This window comes from Alligator mississippiensis, chromosome 7 (assembly GCF_030867095.1).
Source record: "Alligator mississippiensis isolate rAllMis1 chromosome 7, rAllMis1, whole genome shotgun sequence".
NCBI classification, from domain to species: domain Eukaryota; kingdom Metazoa; phylum Chordata; order Crocodylia; family Alligatoridae; genus Alligator; species Alligator mississippiensis.
Genome location: NC_081830.1, coordinates 8,911,626 through 8,924,360, shown reverse-complemented (window position 1 = coordinate 8,924,360; position 12,735 = coordinate 8,911,626). Strand labels below are relative to the sequence as shown.

General features: G+C 51.0%; 1 protein-coding gene across 1 annotated transcript; it reads right to left on the bottom strand.

Annotated features, from left to right (window-relative positions):
• Positions 1–4,641: 4,641 nt before the first annotated feature.
• LOC132251354 (rano class II histocompatibility antigen, A beta chain-like) lies at positions 4,642–11,916 on the bottom strand. Its single transcript, XM_059730484.1, has 8 exons — positions 11,809–11,916; positions 9,016–9,089; positions 8,646–8,921; positions 7,995–8,264; positions 6,537–6,824; positions 5,723–5,833; positions 5,478–5,519; positions 4,642–5,052 (listed from the first exon to the last, which is right to left on the bottom strand). Exons 2-8 carry the CDS (start codon positions 9,083–9,085, stop codon positions 4,985–4,987), a joined length of 1,125 nt encoding a protein of 374 aa, XP_059586467.1. The 5' UTR covers positions 9,086–9,089; positions 11,809–11,916; the 3' UTR covers positions 4,642–4,984.
• Between the last annotated feature and the right edge of the window lie 819 nt (positions 11,917–12,735).

Sequence of the window (12,735 nt, the reverse complement as noted above, 5' to 3'; positions counted from 1 at the left end):
AACTGATTAGAGGAAGGACTTACAAAAGACAAGGAAGATGCAGTAGGAGACACACCTAAACCCCTCCAGACAAGGCTGATAGGAGTGATGCATTTCCCCAAGCCTCATTTACATTGGAGATGGGACAGGATGGCAACTCATTTACATTGGAGATGGGACAGGAAAGCACCTCCATTAGCATTCAGAATGGAGAACAAAGAGTCCAAGGCAAGGACTGCATTGCATTCCGGGACTACAGAGGCAGGGGTGCACTGCATGATGGGGGATCCCTGCTCCAAATTTTAAGCAACCCATGTCTGCACACATTCAGCTCAGCTCTTTTCAGACCAATTCTAGTGATGACTCCCTTATTGGTACCCAAACACCAAATCTGCCTGTTGCCTTGTGAGCTCTCTCCGAGTAATGCCACCCATAGCCAGGGATGATCAGTTCCTGTTATCCAGCATATCAGCCATTAACCCATCAACAAACCTAGTGTTCTCCCTTGAGCCGTTGTTATTTCCCTACAAAAACCCCTACCCAAACTCCAGTCTCTGTTTTGGGGCTTGGATCCAAATGCTGCCCCAGCTCCACTGGGACTTCACCTTCTCCTTTCTTGCCTGAATATCTTCACTGATCATGCTGGGGGCTCTGCCTGTCTCAAGCACCTTGGACCCAATGCTGAACAGCATGTCTGAAAGCTTCCCAAATACCTGGGAACCTTGGCGGACTCAAACTTCATGGAGTGGCGAGACCCCAAATCTCTCTCTCTCTCTCTCTCTGAACAAGCCCACTTTCTAAACCTCAGACTTGGCTTAATCCCCCTTTCTCCCCCGCTCTCTCTTACTCCAGGCACAGCTTTCTAAACCTGACTTTTGCCAATTGAACTTGAACAAACCCACTTTCTAAACCTCAGATTTGGTTTAATATCTCTCTCTCTCTCTCTTTTACTCCACGCATAACTTTCTAAACCTGACTTTTGCTGATCAAACTTGAACAAGCCTACTTTCTAAACCTCAGACTTGACTCAATCTCTCTCTCACACACTCCAGGCACAGCTTTCCAAATCTGATTTTTGCTGAACAACCTTTAGCAAGACTTCCCCAAATACCTAATTGAAACTATGTAATATTTTAACTGTTTTGTTTGTATGGCTATTACTACTAATATCATCATAAGTTTCATATACCTGGCAATAAAATAATTTGTATAGTCAAGCTGGTTGCTATACTCTCTCTCTGAATCTCGTTTACTCTTCCTTCTCCTCAACCTCCCCATTTGCTCTGCAGCAATGCTTCTTTTACTATGCCAAAGACCCCTATAAAGCCCAAAGATCCTGTAGGGTCGGCTCATCAAGGGATTTGCTACTGGAACACTTATAGCAAGAGATTGGGACGTGCTGAGTTTTGAGGCACATGAGGGTATCAGTTGAAAGTGCTGATCAGACGCAGCCTGCTCAGATGTACCCTGGTAGCATGCGTCTATGTGTGTCTAACTGCATTGATTATCGTCTTGCTGAAATAAGGGGGTGTTGAGCCGGGGACCCATGAGGGTGTCAGTTTGAAAGTGGTGAGTAACCCTGCCCACTCAGAGGTACCCTATTAACCTGTGTGCTTGTGTCTGACTGTGTTTTCTTGATTGTGCTGAGCTTTGGCATATGAGGAGGTCAGCCTGTAAATGCTGACAGACCCAGCTGGCTCAGATGTACTCTACTGCTGTGCTGCGGTTGGGGCGCATGAGGGTATCAGTCTGGAAATGCTGAGTAACCTGGCCGGACTTGAATGTGCGCTGTTAACCTGCATGTGTGTACGTGTTCAATTGATACGGTAGCTGGAGGAACCCAGCCCCATTGAAACAAATCCCTGCAAGATAGGTCCATTGGGGGTGAGGACTTGCAGAAGGGAGAGATACGGCTCCACATAGAAACACAAGTGACACAAGCAGCACATCAATAGCGTTATAGTAACACCACAAACGTAACTCTAATACATGAGCGTACCACAAAGGGGTGGGCAAATCTGGTACCAAAGTCTTTTCCTCTTCCTGGACGTGGCCTCTGTGTCATCATGAATATTCCTACTGTACTGGGCCAAGAAGAAAAACTGGGCCCAGACAGGGGCTGTCATGAGCTTCTCAGGCTTGAGCATGATAGAGACACAGACTCTCCATTTGACTCTGGACCCTGCATTGTTTGGGAATCCCAGCATCCAAGTGATGGTGTCTGTGTCATTTGAATGTGTCTTTATGTCCTCCCAGCTCTTTAGGCCATTTTCTTGGTCAGAGACAGTCCATTGGAAAAGCAGCTGACCTAGCAAGGGTGCACACAACTGTGTATGGACAGAGGGATTTCCCGCCACAGAGGGATTTCATACACAGATGCCAGGCCCCTCACCCCGTGCCCCCCACTGACTTTGGGAATACTGCCAATTGGCCGCTAGAGGGAAAAGACCCCAACATTTTCACCACAGAAGAGATTGTGTTTGCCAGTGTAGGCAAAGCACAATGTCACAAGCAAGGAGGCTAGGCTGGTGGTGGAGATGGAGTTAATGCCAGCCAGTACTCAGCCTCAGCCCCAACCAGATAAGGATCCTTGAAGCAAGCAGTAGAGTTAACCTTCCCAGGCTCACAAAAGAGCACAGGGAGCTGATGGGAGTGCTCATGGCTCACAAGCACCTACACACCCATCTCCTCCCCTCCCCCTTCCCTCCCACCCTGCTCATTCCCTGATTAGTGTGCATCATGTAACAGGGGAGACAGAAGGTCAGGAGGGAGCAAAGGAGCGATTAGCATTTTTTTGTTAACGGATAATGCACTCAGTGTCCTTTCCTCAGCGGCTACTGGTCTGTATGTCCTGGGTACAAACCACGGCTGTGTCCCAGTAAGAGGAGGAGGAGGAGGCGAAGGACTCCCAAGGCCTCACTGATCAGCATGCAGCTGCTGAGGGTCTGGCTTGGGGCAGGAGGAGGCAGGTTCAGCTGGCTGCCACTGGAAACCAGCAGAGCTTCACACCCTTACCCGGGAAACCTTGCAGGGGTGGCACATGAGGCCTTCTGCAGGCTCTCAGGGGGCAGCAGATCCAGGAGTCTGCTGTGTGACTGGCACCCCCTGTACTGAGGTCACTCTGACACAAAAGTGTCCATGGAGCGCTTTGTCATTGCTCAGTCAGAGGAGAGGCACTGGGAATCCCTCTGGACTTACCTGGCCAGCTAGACTTGCATGGTGAAAGCGACCTTCTTCTCTTTGGGATGGCACCATCACTCACTTGGCCCATCTAGTTGACAGTCTTCAGAAAGGAGCATTTCCTCAAGCCCCCTCAAGCCCTTTGGGGACAGAGTGAGGAGGGCTTGGTGGCACAAAGTCACTCTCTGCGACCCACTGCTCCCCTCCTCTTCTCCCAAGGGAGACAGTGCACCCAGTTTGCACCACCAACACTCACAGAGCGCATTCCTTAGTTTGGTTGACAGCATGCACTGTCTGAACGTCTACACATTTTAATGGCCACTTCCTGTGATTGACAAACAGGTGCACTCATTGTTCTCTGCTTTGGTTAGCCTTTCAAGCCCTTCAGGACTGCCCTAAAGTCCTGAAGCCCAGCACCTGTGGAAGAAGTTTTTTTGCAATGCTCCCAGCATCAAAATGGAAGGAGTAAACATCCCGTCACTGCTACCTCATATATCCACCCCTCCCTAAGCTCAGGAAACCCTGGGGTCACTAGGGGCACCTCTACACACTACGGGTTTTAATCCTCATTAAATTAAATATCTTAATAACATTTGAACTTGTGTATTTTGGAGTGTCATGTCTGTGTTTGCACACACTAGGCTTTCAAACAAATTAAGCTCCGGCGCATCCTATTAGCGTTCACACGCACACGGTTTTCAAACTAATTAAGTCTGGTCTGTGATCAACACCACACAAAAGTGGGACGGTCCAGCGTTCCCCTCCCCCCACCCCAACCTGGGGCATCCTTCCTCCTACCCCACCAAAAGCAAAGGCAACTCAAAGGGGTGAGCTACAAATACTTGTAGCCATCTGGTGGACCAAGACACTCATTACACGTCTTCGGGTGCCTTTGTGTTTGCATGCCATGAATCCAGGGATGTGATGCTTTAATTTCCAGAGAGTCAACCTAAACTACATCCAAGGAGTTCATGCACAAGAAAGACTTCTAAAGCATCTGGAAACTCCGCTCACGCAAACAGGCACACACAGCTGCAGTGCATGAAAGGGCAAAAAATGTGGTGTGTACAAAGGCCCTTGGGTGCCAGGAAAGAACTGGCTACCTACTGGCTGATCAGCTTCCATGGATAGCATTATTCGGCTCACCAAGGCACAGGGGAGGGCACCATGGATACACTTGATGTGTTCTGCTCAACATGGCTATTTCAGCGTGCTAGGGCAAAAACATTTGCAAGACTGAGGGCCAGACCTGTCTGGTGCCTCTGACATGTTGGCCCAAAATCTCAGAAAAGACTGAGTCATTAAAACAACCACCATAAGTGCATTACAAATAATCAGGATAACAACTGGCACAACACTGGAACTGGTATAGGACTCGGACCAGGGTAGCTACCAACATATTTCCAAAGTGGAGCTTAGACTGATTTTGCTACATACTGGGAATTCAATTAACAGTCACACAATAAAGCAAAAGCACAGGGAAAGGGTTTTAAATAGGCAAATAGCCAAAGATTTATAAAACTGGCAAACAAGATGATGTAAACATTTCTACCTGTGATTGGCTCATAAATTATAAGGGGGCAGTCAGGGGAGGAAAATGAGTAACAGTAAGAAAAGTAACAGTTTAAACCCAATTTAGGATACCTCTCCTGAGTTTTGACAGTTCATCTACTCTTGCCCAATTCAGGAGCTGGAAAAGGCGTTTGAAAGGGTCCCTTCAACTCCTACCTCTACAGCGCCCCCCTGCGCCCCAAATCCTTCAAATGTCCAGTGTTGAGGCTGGCAGACAGGTGTTGCCCCACAAGGTGATAGGTTTGAAAGAGGGTCACTCCTTGGCTTCTGTGATAGAGAGGCTGGCTGAGGATTGTCCTGCACTGGAGGAGTCTGCTGATTCTAGACAGGGAAGGAAAGGATGTGGGATCAGTTTCCTTCTCCAGAACATCTCACTTGGATCGGGGCACCCGGGACATCCCTCAGAGGCTTCCCTAGGGGATCCCAATTACCACCCACTCTGGTCTTCCCTTCAGTAGACACAGGGGCAGCTCCCCCAGACAGGCACTTTGAAAGCTGGATTGCAGCCAGCACCCCACTCGGGGGAAAGGCCCCATGCCCCACTCTGCAATGCCCCAAGCCACCCACACCCGCCAAGTTCAGGCTTGGTATGGAGCCAAGGTACCCTAGAGATGGGAATGGCTCCATGTCCTAGGCTGAGGCAGCCTCTGCCCCCAGTCTGGGAGCTGACCTGAAGACAGTGCCCCACCCTGACAACTTCCACATCCCAGGCCCAGCTTTCCGTGCTGCCCATGGAGGCACATTACCTGGTTGATCGCAGGGTGGACGATACTGCCTGTCCTTGTACTCTGTGGGTAAAACACAAGACGTCACTCAGCAGGATAGCAAGTGCTGGACAAGGAAGGGCGAACAGGCATGGGGATATGATGGGAGACCACAGCCGTGGAGCTGAGGGGATTTGGGGACAGCAAAGTTGCTCTCCTCTCATCTCCCTGGCAGACCCCAATGCAGCGAGTTGGGAATGCTGTGCTACATGGAAATCATTGCTTACCTTTCCTCCTCCGATAAAACCACAGGGATCCCGCTCCAAAGGCAAGGAGGATGCTGACTGCAGCAGCCAATATGATGTAGGTATTTCCTGCAACCTTTTCACCTGAAGAAGCTGGAGAGGTAGAATGACAGGGACCAAGATGGCTGCTTTCTGAGGGCCCTTCATTCCTCAGGTCTCTCCCCCAGTCCACTCCCTGGCCCAGAGCCTAGACCTATCCCTGACTCAGTGTTGTCACCCTGGGAAGGGTCCCTTGGCCTGTCCCATGTGCACACCTGCCTGACCTTCTCCCACCACCGCTGTCCCTGCATGGGCCTGTTCTGCAGTGATGGCCACTGCTCGTCCCCATCTGCAGCTCCCCTAGTGAGCAATGTTCCCAGCCACAACCAGGACAGATCCTCCACTTCCCAGTCCACAGCTCTCCCCTACAGCTTCCCCTTCACCCTGCAGCCTCCACTCCGACAGCAGCCAGCCTCAACTGCTTTAGGAGACCGTGGAGGATCCTTTCCCAACCTCTTCTGCTGGTTGGAGATGTGTCATTTCAGCTCCCTGTGCTCCAAGCAAATGCCCTGCCTTTTCCTGAGTCCTGATTCTTCAGATCCTGGGCTGACCCATCAGACAGTTGGGAACAGTCCTTGGCAGAAACAAGTGCCTGACTCTGCCTGAGTTTGCTGGGAGCCTGAGCCCATAACAGTGAGATGGAGATCTGCCAGTGCAAGCTCAGTTCTCAGCCTCCAAGGTTTGGACATGAAAGAAGGCAGCTGGAAGCACTCTCATGTGTCATACACTTTCCCAGCCCCCATAGTCCAGCACTTACCCCAGGCCACCCTCAGTGGGGTCTCCCCCAGGCTGCTGTGCCGCACCACACACACGTGCTCCGCAGGGCTGACCCCCATCTCCCCCAACTCGATCTTCACCCGGATCTGTAAGGTGTGGTCTTCATTGGGTCGCACCCCACTGGTCTGCTGCTCCCCCTCAGCCGTCTGGCCCTGCCTCTCCCAGGTCACATCAATATCGGGGGGGAAGAACCCTGTCACATGGCAGGTGAGGTACTGTGGCTGCCCCTGTGATGCTGGGATAAGGCTCAAATGCACATTTGGTTTGGCTAGGAGAGAGTAAGGGAGAGAGAGAGGAGCTCATAGATTCACAGATTCATAGATGTTAGGGTCAGAAGGGACCTCAACAGATCATCGAGTCCGACCCCCTGCATAAGCAGGAAAGAGTGCTGGGTCTAGATGACCCCAGCTAGATACTCATCTAACCTCCTCTTGAAGACCCCCAGGGTAGGGGAGAGCACCACCTCCCTTGGGAGCCCGTTCCAGACCTTGGCCACTCGAACTGTGAAGAAGTTCTTCCTAATGTCCAATCGAAATCTGCTCTCTGCTAGCTTGTGGCCATTATTTCTTGTAACCCCCGGGGGCACCTTGGTGAATAAAACCTCAACAATTCCCTTCTGTGCCCCCGTGATGAACTTATAGGCAGCCACAAGGTCGCCTCTCAACCTTCTCTTGCGGAGGCTGAAAAGGTCCAGTTTCTCTAGTCTCTCCTCATAGGGCTTGGTCTACAAGCCCTTAACCATACGAGTGGCCCTTCTCTGGACCCTCTCTAGGTTATCCACATCTCTCTTGAAGTGCAGCACCCAGAATTGCACGCAGTACTCCAACTGCGGTCTGACCAGCGCCCGATAGAGGGGAAGTATCACCTCCTTGGATCTGTTCGTCATGCATCAGCTGATGCACGATAAAGTGCCATTAGCTTTTCTGACGGCTGCGTCACACTGCCGACTCATGTTCACCTTGGAGTCTACTAGGACTCCCAAGATCCCTTTCCGCTTCTGTGCCACCAATACTTGCAGAACTTCCCGCAGAAGCAGGCTGTCTTCCCCCTCCAGCCACCTTCACCACCCACCCTGCTTCTCATAGACTTTCAGAGAGATGAAAAGCCAGGAGGCTGGGGGCAGGAGCCCCAGAGAATACGTTTTCTCCAAAGATTCAATATTTTAGGGAGGTGGGAGGCATGGGTTCTTCTACTGTCCTGGTTCATAGTCTCAAGAATGCAGCCATTGGGTGGGAGGTTTGGAGTGAATGCCACTTGCAGAACTGTTTGACGAGCCTAGAGATGAGAGCAAAGGGGGCTATGAATCAGGAGCAATGGCAGGGCCTGGAAAAGGAAGACTGGAATAGCACCTGCAGAGTTGTACTGGAAGAGAGGCCTATGACAGCCTATGCTTGCAGGTTGGGATGAAGGGGCATAGGCAGAGCCAGTGGCATCTTACCTGTCTTCTGTGCAGAAAATGGTGCAGTCATCTGGATGAGGAATCTGCACCTCTGAGGGCTTGGTGTGTTCATGCCCTCCAGCTTCTGCCTCTCTTGGTTCCACTTCTCAGCCAGTCTCTGGGCAGCTGGGTGCGTGTGGTACCATTGCTTCTGGTCTCCCCGGTAATGTAGAATATCTTCGCCATTAAGGGCAAGCCTGGTGACAATTGTGATGGCCCCTGTGGCTTCATCCAAATCACAGGTGTGCAAAACCTGCATGTAGTAGAGCTCTGGAGAGAAAATCCATATGGTTAAAGGCTACTGTTGGTGAACATAGGCCAGTGAAGGCAAAACGGGAGGAAAACGGGATAGTCTTCTCCTGTGCTTTGTACCCAGGATTCCTGGCTCCAAGACCTCCTTTTTGTAATCCACTAAACTCCACTAGAGCTGGGAGAGAAGGAAGGAGTTTGGGCTCCCCCATCCCTACCTAACCAGAAGTCTCCGTTCCCCTCTCAGTCCAGGGAAGAAACTTCCCAGTAGTCCTGACCCTCAGCTGCCTCTCCTGCTCTAACCCATTGGTTATCAGGGCAATGGCCTGTCTTTCATGCCCACATCACTCTTGCCTCATACCCCATACAGTCAGTGACCTGAACACAGAAGAGGACACTCACCTGTCCCTGGGGAGCTGGCATTCACTGCCTGCACCAGGGCCTTAAACTCGGTCTCGATCCAGGGGTTCCACACCTGGCAGCGCGTGTTCCCTCCCCTCCACCACTCCTGGGTCTCTTGAGTCTCAGGGTTGTAGCCATTCCGGGTTGTCAGCCTTTTGGTGGTGCTGTCATAGTATGTGAACACCAAATAGTTCACCTTCAACATGTCCTGGGTCTTTGGCAATCCTGGCACCTCCTGGGACAGGATGAGCTGAGAGCGGGAGTAATGATGAACCCCTTTGGGAAGGAATGCGTGAGTGAGAGAGCAGGGCAGGGAATGGAACCCAGGCATCTGGGTTGCCAGAATAGGGAGGAGGATGCAGGCACTTACCAGCCAAGATGACAGAGCAGAACGCCTGGAGCCAGGAGGCCAGCAGGATGGGGTTGGCCTGAGGAGCCATTGTCCTGGAGGGAGCAGAGAAGCAGGGTATGCTTGTCATGCATGCTTACCAGGGATCACTGAAGTGTCCTTGTTCAGGGGTGAGGAGATCTCCAGGCCTGAGAGCCCCAGAGACATGTGGAGTGCCCTATGGGGGTCTGAAGGCTAGATAAGCACCCCCAGAGGCCTCAGCACCCTCTGTGGTGGTAAGCAGATGCAAAGTACAAAGAAAGAAAGTCAAATCTAGTTTCAGCCCTAGCCTTTCCTGAGACCTAGGAGCCATGGGTTAGAAACTCTCAGTGGAGAACCCAGGTCTTCCTCATCTTGGGGGTGCACTGACAACAAGACTAGTTTTGTGATCGCTGCCACCCAAGTTCCTTAATGATTGCAGAGCTTAGAGCCACAAGGCACATGTACATGTCACAGGGTTTAATCCTCATTCAATGAAATGGGTTTATAAAATTTTAGCATGTTAATATTGGAGTGTTGCATCAGTGTTTGCACATACTAGGTCTTCAAGTGGATTAAGCTCGGTCCCTGGCCGGCAGTACAGAAAAGCAAGACAGTCCTGCATTGCCCCTTTGCTTGCTCCCGCATCCCATCCCATGCTCTGCCCCACAGCTGTGGAAGCAGGGAACCAGCATACGCAAGAAAAAAAAAGAAAAGCGGAAGCAATTAGAAAGCAGCAACAATTAGAAGGGGTGAACTACAAAAAAGTTGCAGTGCCACTTGGTAGACAAAGAGGCTCATTACATGTCTTTGAGTACATTTGTGTTTGCACACAACTAATCCATGGACACGATGCTTTAATTTCCAGCAAGCCAAACTAAACAACATCCTAGGAGTTTTCATTTTTAATGCCCCAGAAAGACTTCTAAAGCATCCAAAAATCCCGCTTGTGTAAACAGTCATGCTGTTGCAGTGTACAAAAATGCAAAAAAAAGGGGTGTGTACAAATGCCCACCCTCATTGCTCTCTGTGTATCTTATGTGTGGTTATAGGATGCCTACCAGGCATGTAGCCCCAAGGGAGCATAGCTGGTTAATCCCAAGAGCCCTTAGGTGAATGGTAGGCTGCTACCCACTCGGTGCAGTCAAAATGGCAGCACTTCCATGCCCAAGTAGTAGCTGAACTTGAAGGCACCTTAAACAGCTTTTCTGTCCCAGGCAGGTGCCTTGGGGATCCCAAAGACCGAAGCATGTTACTCAGGCTTTTGTGAACTGCTTTCTTGGACTTTTGCGCTTAATATCTTATCTCTTGTACGGCATTGTCACTTCCTGGCTGAGACGTTCTGAGTCCATGCCACCCATCCACACCTGGCTGCTCTCTCCAGACCTAGACATACACCAGCCAGCTTGCTCTAGGCAGCCTCCCGCCGCTGCTTCTCAGCATGCTGGGCACTCAGAAACTCACAGGCACACTTCTGGGGCTGGAGCCAGGGGGAGGGAGGAACACACCTCAAGTGTGTCCTAGCTGCAACATAGGAAGGCAGACTCCTGTTACCACAGGAATAACTCATGCTTGCTGCAGCAACAAGCCAGTTGGAAGGTGCAGACAAGCCTGTATCTGATGCTAATGCAGTGGAAAACACTCGAGCTCCCCAGACAAGCTGAGCAGTAATTTAAGTCAGCAGGGAGGGTGGGGACTAGATCCTTTACTAACTGTTTGGTGCCAGAGCAGATTGAAAAGCCTCAGCGCCATTCCTGAAAACACTGTTAAGGCAAAAGGTGAATGTGTGGGGTCCTCCTCTGCCTCACTGCTTCATGTGACTTTTAGGCTTGTGGCTTAAATGATGATGTATTACCAAAGGAGACACGCTTTTCAGGGACTCAAGCAGGGTGGGGCACAACCACACATAGGCTCAGTGTCAGTGGGATGTAAGCTCTAAGTTTTTATCCATAGCAATGAGAGGAGAGATTTCCAGGGGATGGATCAGTGGATGGGGCCATGATTAACTTTGCTATTCAACTAGATTTGTGGGTGCAGCCTTTCACTCCATAAGACATTGTGATAGGCCCCCTAGCTGGCCTACCATGCCCACAGACTGCAATAGTGCTCCCCAAATCTTGGAAGCACAGTTCAAATCTCATTTCCATTTTAAAAGGCCAAACAGCAGGGAATCTCCCAGCCTCCCTGGGAAGCCACTTCATGGTTTAATGGCCTTTATAGCTGGAAATCTGGGTCTGGTTAGGAACTTGTGTCATTCTAGCTTTTGCTTCTCGCCAATGGAGTTCATTTTGTCTGCAGGCTGGAAAACCTCTCCCCTGCTGTCAGGGCTGGGGGGCAGTTGTGCAATGTAACTCCAACATGGGGGAAGCTGCCAGACTTGGGAGACTGCTGCTGAGCCTCGAACCATGAATGAAAGAGCTGAGGACAGCTCAATCCAGGGGCAGGGCAGAAAATACAGATTAAAAAAAAAGATGAGGGAGTATGGACAGCTGGATTTCAGTCCTTAATGAGTGAATTCAGTGGATGGGTGAATTCCTTATTTCTACAGCCTGGATATCCCTGCTGCTTCCACCGCTCTGGAGTCTCTAGATCTGCCCCAACTCCCCTGCTACCAATGTACTGGGGGGCAGGGAGCCTCCTCCTCCCTTCCCATACCTCCTACTCCCCAGGCATCATCAGTTATCCCTTTTTCTCTGCCTCTATAACCATTCCCTAACCCAGCTCTCCTTGCCAACCTTCATACTCCCAGCCTGCCTCTATTACTCCAAAAAGCCCCCAAAACCCCATGCATCTCACCTCTTTTGAGCTGTGTTTTTCTGCTGCACAAAAGGGGGAACGACTGCGCTTCCTCTTCAAACTACTTTCACTGCACTGAGACAGCTTCCTGGATGTCACGTGCCTCTCGTTTCAAGCTGGAGCCCCATGCATTGCACTCATGGTTGCAATACTCTAACTCACCTACCGTTGGGCAGGGATCACTTCATAGGATTGGCAGAGGCAGTGAAGAAAAGCTCATTCCCTGCCATACATCCCCTCCCCTCCCCAAATCCCAGCCTGTTCACTACAAAGGCTTGCACTAGCACGGCCATTAGGGCACTCGCTGTAATGGGTAGTACAGACGCACACACAGAGGACTCAGGGCTCAGAGTGTGCCAGGTTCTGTGCAAACCCTGACTGAGGAGCGTGGGGAGTAACCGGTATGCCAGGTGCTATGCAGTAAGGCTAAGGACAGACATTCAAAAAGTCCAAGCCTGAATTGATTCAATCTTTGCAGGCTAGTCTAACAGAGATTCACTTTTGATTTCAGAAATGCAGCCATGTAACTGCAGTGGCTCAGGCTAGAGGCTTGCGGGGGGCACTAGAGTGAGCCCTCCTTTCTCTTCTGTAGCAGCCGCAAGGCTGGAGGGAAGCTGGCGGTGGGTGGCCAGGTCCTGGCCCAAGCAATGCCTTAGGCAAAGGGGAGCAGGGAGGGGGATTAAACTTCCCTGTCTTCCCTCTCTCCCACCCATACAGGACTCCAGCCAGGGTCTACCTGGCTTTCTGCCCTGCTGGCTGCTCACGCAGCAGGGGCATGGCCAGAGCCCCCTGCTGCTCCCTAATCCCCTCTCCTGTCTAGCAGGTGGTCAGTCAAGAATTACTCATCTGCCAATGATGCACTATAAATGCGTTGCATCACCTGGCATTTGCTGGCTCCCTAGGATGGAGTGGCTGGGAGTGGCTTGT

Bases quoted from the DNA above. Each gene is read 5' to 3' on its own strand.
- LOC132251354 (XM_059730484.1), bottom strand. From the start codon at position 9,085: ATGGCTCCTCAGGCCAACCCCATCCTGCTGGCCTCCTGGCTCCAGGCG. The intron at 8,922-9,015 runs GTAAGTGCCTGC...TCCTTCCCAAAG, and splicing joins CTGCTCTGTCATCTTGGCTG to GGGTTCATCATTACTCCCGC. The intron at 6,825-7,994 runs GTAAGATGCCAC...ACTCTCTCCTAG, and splicing joins ATTTTCTGCACAGAAGACAG to CCAAACCAAATGTGCATTTG.